The sequence below is a fragment of the Balearica regulorum genome, chromosome 1, assembly GCF_011004875.1.
Source record: "Balearica regulorum gibbericeps isolate bBalReg1 chromosome 1, bBalReg1.pri, whole genome shotgun sequence".
Classification (NCBI taxonomy): domain Eukaryota; kingdom Metazoa; phylum Chordata; class Aves; order Gruiformes; family Gruidae; genus Balearica; species Balearica regulorum.
Genome location: NC_046184.1, coordinates 42,282,251 through 42,290,423, shown reverse-complemented (window position 1 = coordinate 42,290,423; position 8,173 = coordinate 42,282,251). Strand labels below are relative to the sequence as shown.

Sequence of the window (8,173 nt, the reverse complement as noted above, 5' to 3'; positions counted from 1 at the left end):
CAGGGCATCCCCAGAGAACCTTAAATTACATTATTCAACTGAATTATTAGGTGCCATCAGGAACATGTTTTCTCTGGTTATAAGCACTGAAGTACTTAAAGTATTTATCAATATACTTCAGTTTACATTTTGATGATGCTGGTTCTTGTTTCCTTTGTGTTGCATAACACCGATAGAAAATTCAAAGCTGACGAATGTGGGTAGAAAAGATGTTTCACATGAAAGAGGAGGAAAGAAAGAAGACGCTTGGCATATGCCTCTCACCTCAACCGCAGCGTTAGATGTGTTAGCGCCTGTGCCTGTAACCACGGTAGAAGCGCAGAGTCGAAAAGGCTGCGGAGCCACTCTGGGGAAGTGAGCGAGGTCTCCAGCAGCAGCACCACCCGCCAGACCCTGTCGGTTTGAGGCACACTGGGACACCTTCACAGGAGCCAGTCACTCAGGTCCAGACACACCTTGAGATAAAGTAACCCTGATGGAGAGCTGCGGGAATTCTCTGTGTTCACAAGCAGCAATGAGATGTTTAGACCTGACGGGCGGCCTGCACTACCCCTTGCCTGAGCACCTTCACCGCCACCCACACAGCAGAGGCCGCCACTGCCCCTCGCTGGGAGGCAGCGCAGGCATCCCTGCCTGTTCGCGCCAGCTTCAGTTCCAGTTTTTTGCTCCCAGGGAAGGACAACGCCGTAGGAAAACAGCTCTGAACACAAAGGTCAGAGCCGCTCTCAAAGCCTTAGCACTCCTGCCCGCCGCCAGCACCCCGCCGCTCCCCTCAGGGTCTCCTCCGCCGGGACTACCGCTCCCGGCGTGCACCGCGCCATGCCCCCCTCCGGCGCACGGCGCTTCCGGCGCCGGGTGAGCGGTGGCGGCGGCGCGCGAGTTGACATGGCGGATTCTGCTGAGGCGGCTGAGGCGAAGCAAAAAGAAAAACAAAGAAACAAAACCAAAAAGAAAGCGGCGACAGGTGGGGGCGGGGTGAGGGTCCCTGCAGGGCCGGCAGCAGGCTCGCCGGGAAGCCCTCGGGCTGAGGGTCTCCCTTCCTCTAGCCGCGGGCCTGCTGTCCCGTCCCGGCGTCGGGGGTCCGCCCGGTTTCCTAAAACAATGGGGGGCTGAGGAGCTTGGCCGCGATTTCGTATGAGCGGAAAGTCAGCGTGAGGAAAGCAGGCTGCTTCCCGGCCTGCGGCAGGATAGCGGGGGCTGTTGGGTGCGAGGGGCGGGCGGCGGCGGTGCCTTGTGGTGCGCCCCTCCTCACAGGTGCCCCGCTGCTCGCCTCGGCCTCTTCTGTCGTGTTCTTGTGTAGCGTCCTGTCCACAGCGCACATGTCAGTTATGGAATTGTTTTGTTTTGTTTTTTTAAAAATAGCTTAAAGCAGTAACTTCTTTAAGGTCAGAAGAGATGCAGAACGCATTCAGGAAAGTATTAAACAGAACTTTGTGTCCCTGCTTTCACTTGCTGTATCTTTTGTAGTTAAACGAGGAGAAGGAATAGTCACTGATGACAGAGGAGGAACAAACCAACTTTTTTTTTTTTTTATACCTGTAACAGTTGATGAATCTGAACTTCTCACTGTGCCAGATGGATGGAAAGAGCCAGCCTTTACAAGAGAAGATAATCCCAAGGGGCTGCTGGAAGAAAGCAGTTTTGCAACGTTATTCCCAAAGTATAGAGAAGCATACTTGAAAGAGTGCTGGCCACTTGTCCAGAAAGCCTTGAGTGAACATGTATGCATACTTACTAATTGTGATACTATGATTTATCTTTTGGGAGATACAGTTGTTACTTAAGCTTATAAAAATTGTGCAAGTTGCTTTTCTGACACTGTATTCGTGTGTGTTTCTACTGTGCTTGCGTTTAGAATCGGTAGTGTCATTTTTTTTATTGGCATCAAAATCAGTGAAAGTCTGTGTCGCCAGACTTGCAGTTCTTTACAGATGTTGTCAACAAAGCTCTTTGCAGCAGTAAGCATCTCATCATCCAGATGCTGATGACTGTGTTGCGCCTGAATTCAAGGAGATGATGAAGGTGGTGTTTCGGGCGTTGTGACAACGATGTTCAGTCTTTTTTGTGCGTGTCTGTGAATTTCTTTAAGCTGAAAGTCACTTCAGGAATTTTGGAAAATGAATTTGCATTCAGTACATAGCATTCTGTTAGTTAACTTCTTACTGCCAAAGATGAATTCTGAGGTTCTTATTTAGAGATTGATTCACGCTTTCTTTTCAAATTTTGCAGTATCTGAATGCAACGCTGGATCTGATTGAAGGAAGCATGACTGTCACTACCACTAAGAAGACTTTTGATCCCTATGCAATCATCAGGGCTAGAGATTTAATAAAACTTCTGGCAAGAAGTGTTCCATTTGAACAGGTTTGTATTAAATCCTGGAAGTTTGTATACAATTCTATCAAAATACATATAAAATAGTATGTTTTCAAAATGGGGGATTTTCAAGTGAGTCAAGTAAAATAAAATACGTATTTAAAGTAAATGTGTCTGAAACTGAAGTGAGAAGAATAACCTGCAGTATGCTCTTGACTTCTGAATAATACATTTGCATTCAGATGATATTTCCTGCTTTATGTCTCTTTAGGCAGTTCGTATCCTTCAGGATGACGTTGCATGTGACATCATTAAAATAGGGTCTCTGGTGAGGAAGAGAGACACTTTTATAAAAAGAAGAGGACGACTTCTTGGGCCAAAAGGATCTACTCTGAAGGTATTTCCAATAGGTGCAGTAACCAGAAAATTCTTACACACAATTTTGTGTCAGGTCCTCAGCTTACACTTACTTAATTTCCTTTTTTTGGTGTAGGCCCTGGAACTGTTAACAAACTGTTACATTATGGTGCAAGGCAACACTGTTTCAGCTCTTGGACCTTTTAGTGGCCTCAAAGAGGTAAGGGAAAGCAGATGAGCAGTTCGTGTAGCATACTTCTCTGCCCAGCTTGAGGGCAGACAAGAGGCAAAATCTGGCAACCTCAGGAGTATCTCACTGACGTTTCAGCTATGTGTTAGTAACCTACATTCACATGAATGTCCATAGCAGATAAGATACTAACATTGAATGTTGTTTAGACTCTGAGATCTTTCTCTCTTGGAAGTAAAAAAGTATTTGTGAAATACTCTCTTTTTTGCAAGAATTTTTGTAGTTTCAAATAAGAGGTATAAGAGGGAAAGTAGTGCACAGTTAATGATATCTAACATTAAGGAACATCTGATGTTTTTAGTAACTACATAGGAGAAGGATGCTTGTCAAAAGCAAGAGTTTCTCATGACATCACACAATCCATAGTAAGATGAAAGTAATGTTTGTGGGGCATGCTGGAGTCTATTAGAAACATGACAATGCTTTTGATATTTCTGAAGTGGTGTGCCTTCTAGTTAGCCAAATGCGTTAGCTATTTAAATCAACCTACTTTTAGGGGCAGGAGGGAGAGGAAGCATGGTAGTATACCTAGTATTTTAATTGATTAGAATATTAAATACTTGCTGATTTTTATGGGGTTTTTTTGTTTGTTTGTTTGTTTTCATTAAATACAGGTTAGAAAAGTTGTTCTGGACACAATGAAGAATATACATCCCATATATAACATTAAGGTTAGCGTGGTCCACTGTGCATCTTTATTTATGAGAAAGTACTATTTCTTCTTAGAGAGTTGTATGTTAATAATTTACATGTTTCTGTGTGGTAATTTATTTTTCAGAATTTCTGTAGTGTGCTTCTTTAAAAAAACCTTGTCTTCAATATCCTCCATTTTACCTGGACACAGTGCCATAATACCATTAAAATTACCTAAGAAAACATCAAAGGAGAAGCGTTTATAATCTTTCCTCCATCTGATTGTTTGCTTGATACTTGCTCATTTAAACTGAGGTACCTTCTCCAGTGCTTTCTGTCCCCATTTGGAGACATACCTATCTTTCTGGTTCTGCAGTTAGTAATTAAACCCCCTCTACTCTTATTGAAGTGGGAGATGGAAGGTTCGGATATAGCATATTCACTGTAAGAAAGCCTAGTAAAACTTGTAGTTTGGAGGTTTTGGCTACTACTGCAATATTTTTTTTTTTAATAACTTCTTTGTGACATCCTAAAACTACTGAAGACTTTGATGATCAAAAGGGAATTATCAAAAGATCCTGAACTGAGGTCACAAAGTTGGGAAAGATTTTTGCCTAAGTTCAAGCGGAAGAACTTGAAAAAACGCAAGGAGCCAAAGAAGAAAAATACTAAGAAGGAGTACACCCCATTCCCACCTCCGCAGCCAGAAAGCCAGGTAAGCTGAAACCTTGTTTGGTTTTGCACGAATATAGCATGACTTGAAATTGTGTTCTTGTTAACAAGAGGTTGGAAGGCCTTTTCTGTCAAGTTCTGATTTCCTGATACTATACATGTGGCTTATAATGCATAGTTATCTAAAATTTCTCCGTACGTCTTACGCAGATTGATAAAGAATTGGCAAGTGGTGAATACTTCTTGAAAGACAGACAGAAGAAACGAAAGCAAGTGGAAGAGATAAAGGTAAAGTTGTTCTAACCCACTGTTCATTTAAAAAACATTTGACTGCTGACTTGGAATTATATTTTTTTTTTGTCCCTTTTGCCCTGCTATACTGATACTTGACCTTTTTGTTGGTAACTCTAGGCAAAGCAAGCAGATGCAGTTAAGAGAAGACAAGAAGAAAGAAATAAAGCTTTTATCCCACCGAAGGAAAAGCCAGTCGTGAAAACAAAAAAAGGTAACCTTCCCCCCCCGCCCCGTTCTAAAACCTTCTGCTGTTGATTCCTAGGCTGAGTGATTTTGCAGAGATACAACTGTAGGAAATAAGAAAGGTCATATGAAAAAATCCTAGTGGTTAGTTCCATGCCTGGAGTTGCCAGCATCAGTAGAAAGATCATGCAGCTCATAACTCTGTACCTATGAAACGACAATTCTCTGTAGAACGTTTTCCTGATGGAGATACTGGGATGGCCATCTCAATTGTTCTGGCTACATCAAGTTTTGGCTTTCAGTCTTGTAGCGAAGCTGCCATAACTTTTGCACTCAAATGTTTTTTTTTGTTAAGAAAAAGAAGTCCAAAAGCAATACTTACTTGGAAACTTATGCCACAAGTAAGTATTGGTATAAGATAGAATAAATAGCTTTTCTAAAAGTTAACTGCACTATATGCAGAATAAGAACTTTTGTTCTCAGATGATTTGGTTTTTACACACTAGAGAAACAAGTCTTCTGTTTCCTTGGATTCATTGATTATACTACATATTCATTCATTTTATTAGATATACACTGTACGTTTTGTATTAGATATACTACCTACATGTTATTACACTATACAGTGCACAGTTTCTTATGAACTGAAAAGTTCATGTTTTTTGAGAAGTGTATGTGTTCTGCAGCGTTGATGTAGAACTTTTTTGTGATGGCAGTAAATATTCAGTAATCCTGCTATTGACTGTACTGTATCTCAAATACTGTGCTTTTCTAGCTGCTGTGTGTTTTGACCTGAAGTCCTTCAGTCTTCCAAAAATAAATGACAGCAATAGTTTGTATGTAGAGAAGAACCAGGATCCAAGGACAGTTGGTACCCACTGTGAGATGTAGGAATGAACTGTGTGAGATAGGGGAGTGAGATCCAGACTCATGACTCATGCCCAAAAGAGAAAATACCATCACCTTGATGACCATAAGAGTAGGTTATTCGTGTTGCTCAGTATTAAGTGTTACTTAAGAACTCTGGTACTCTCTGTACAAATCTGTTACAAAGGTCTTCCTGTAGGGATCAGATCAAAGATCTGTATCATATCCCCTCAACCCACCCCACCTGTTCCTGGCCAGGCAAAGAGCATGAGGATGGGACAGGCACGTTTGGGATCTTACCACCTTAGTTACACACTGAAAGACAAAATACTATGAAAGCTTCCCCAGGTGTAAGAACTCTATAATTAATTTCCTCTCTTCATATGTGAGACCAACCAAGCCGATAGGCCTATGTTCAGGAGAGTGTGTGTGTATTAATTTCAGAGGAGTACATTTATAGTCTGAGACGTGGGTGTTATTAGTTTGTCTGTGTGCAGAGCATGGCGTCTGTGTTCAAACGCAGTTATATAGGATTGTTTATATGACTGTTCTCCTTTGAATTCTGCTGAAAGAGGTTTGTGAATAACACTAGTTTCAACAACAACGATTATCAGAATAGTTTATAAAATCATCAGTGAACGTAAAATGAGTCCTAACCAATGGCACAAGATGCAGCTTACTGTGTTTACATATGAAGTCATCTTGTAGACCATTACAATTTAGAAAAGGTGAAATTAATGTCTATTATCTTTGCGGTTTTTTTACTATGTAGTCTCCACTGAGAAAAAAATCGATATTGAAGCCATCAAGGAAAAGGTAAAGAATGCAAAGAAGAAGAAATTAGGAGCACTTCCTGTGGAAGAAGTCAAGCTAAAAATGGCCGCAGATGAAAAGAAAAAAAAGAAAAAGAAGTAATTCACCACCTGAGATGCTCACTTTTCTCCCACGTTAATGAACATTTTCACACTTGGAAGATTTGAGAGTTCTTGCTGTCAGTAGAATCTGGGCAAGAAACAACTAGGTAGAAAGGCCATTCTCTTTTCAGAAGTACACTTTAAATAGTGGACCTGAAGCAGCTATGCAAAATTGCCGAGGTTGGTAAAGAAAATCTGTGTTGCTATGTTGTTTGAGAAAGTATGAGAGTGTATTTGGATAATATCCATCTGTCTAAAGGGAAGGTTTCGTAATAGAAACATTTAGGAGTTTGATGCAGGATGTTAAAACACTGGGGTCAGAGAACTGGGTGGGAGTTTAAGGTACTTCTTACGTGATAGACTACCAGGCTACATGCAGCTTCAGTTATGGTGATAACTTCTGCAAAATGGGCAAGATTTATAACTGTATTACGCTTTTGTTTCTTAAAAGCTGATTATTTTTGTGTCTTGTCTTGGTCTTAATAAACTATTTTAATACATTGTTCTTAAATCCTTTAATTAGTCAGTTACTGCACAACCTACATCTTGTTTTCCAGGAAACAAGCTCACAGCTTCATGTGAGAATTAGATAAACCATAATCTTAATTGAATGCCATTAATAAACTGATTTATTAGCATTATGCTGGAGGCTCTTAGAATGTAGTACAAAGCAAGTGTCTTTCCACACGGAATGTGCTGCAGGGAAAGCATAAAGTCTGGTTATCTTTCTTTAAATATATTCTTAATTTATTTCTTGCTTGCAAGAAAGTCATAAGAAATTGTGTTCCTCTTTTTTTCTTTTTTTTCCTTTTTTCTTTTTTTTTTCCTTTTTTTTGAAGCCCTTCCTTTATTTAAAGGAAGTTTAAATGGTTTTAGTTTCCTGAAAATGCAAATTGTGATGAAATAAAATTCACCAGAAGAGATGCTGTTGCTTATTTCATACATCTGAGATTAAAGAAGCAAATGTAATTATTAGGACGTGATAGAGCCACACCAATTTCGTGATTGTGTTGGAGTGCTTTTGTGTGTGCAGTGAAATGATTATGCTAGAACATTGCAACTTGCTCCTCTTAGACTAGTGTCCTTTTATTTGAAACTAGTAAGCAAAACCACAGCCATTTCCTTTTGTGCATAGATAAATAAGAATTTAGACTATATGTGGTTAAATACTCAGTACATGTACATTGAGAAGTAGCCAAGATGCTTGCCCTTTAGGGTTGGGGACAACATTAGCCTTCTTTGCCTTTCAGTTATGTGATCACTATTTGGCACTTAATTGTTAAGGAAAAAAATGCTCTCAATCCTTTCAGGGACTGCATTGTTCATAAACAGTTTATTGCAAAATCAATCAGGAAAATACTACTTCAACAGATACTTCACTGCGAATACGGTAAGTTACAAACATCCATCTCAGAAACTGCAGCGAGCCGATGGGTTTAGATACCAGCACTATGAAAAGCTTTTTAGGAACACCAGTTGTTTAGCAGTTGATGGTGTGCAGGGGTGACCTAAGTTCAGTATCAGGTATTTCAGACCTCTCAGATAGAAAAGGGCTAATTTCAACAGGAGGCACTGCAATAGTTGAGTTTTAAATGCCTGTTCTCACAGTGTGATCCCACGAATGAGTGCTTCAACAGAAGAGCCTGCAGAGCTAGAACCCAGTGAGGAGAGGTCTGTAGCCCGGGAA

General features: G+C 40.5%; 1 protein-coding gene across 1 annotated transcript; it reads left to right on the top strand.

The window, feature by feature from the left end:
* Positions 1-834: 834 nt before the first annotated feature.
* Positions 835-6,997, top strand: KRR1 (KRR1 small subunit processome component). Its single transcript, XM_075747039.1, has 10 exons — positions 835-964; positions 1,546-1,721; positions 2,230-2,364; positions 2,588-2,713; positions 2,810-2,893; positions 3,538-3,594; positions 4,101-4,271; positions 4,439-4,516; positions 4,640-4,733; positions 6,345-6,997. Exons 1-10 carry the CDS (start codon positions 886-888, stop codon positions 6,485-6,487), a joined length of 1,143 nt encoding a protein of 380 aa, XP_075603154.1. The 5' UTR covers positions 835-885; the 3' UTR covers positions 6,488-6,997.
* The last annotated feature ends 1,176 nt before the right edge of the window (positions 6,998-8,173 follow it).

What these genes read in the sequence shown, in the direction of transcription:
- KRR1 (XM_075747039.1), top strand. Translation starts at nt 886, where the DNA reads ATGGCGGATTCTGCTGAGGCGGCTGAGGCGAAGCAAAAAGAAAAACAA. An exon ending in CTTTTAGTGGCCTCAAAGAG is followed by an intron (nt 2,894 to 3,537) that starts GTAAGGGAAAGC and finishes CATTAAATACAG; the next exon opens with GTTAGAAAAGTTGTTCTGGA. An exon ending in AGTCGTGAAAACAAAAAAAG is followed by an intron (nt 4,734 to 6,344) that starts GTAACCTTCCCC and finishes TTTACTATGTAG; the next exon opens with TCTCCACTGAGAAAAAAATC.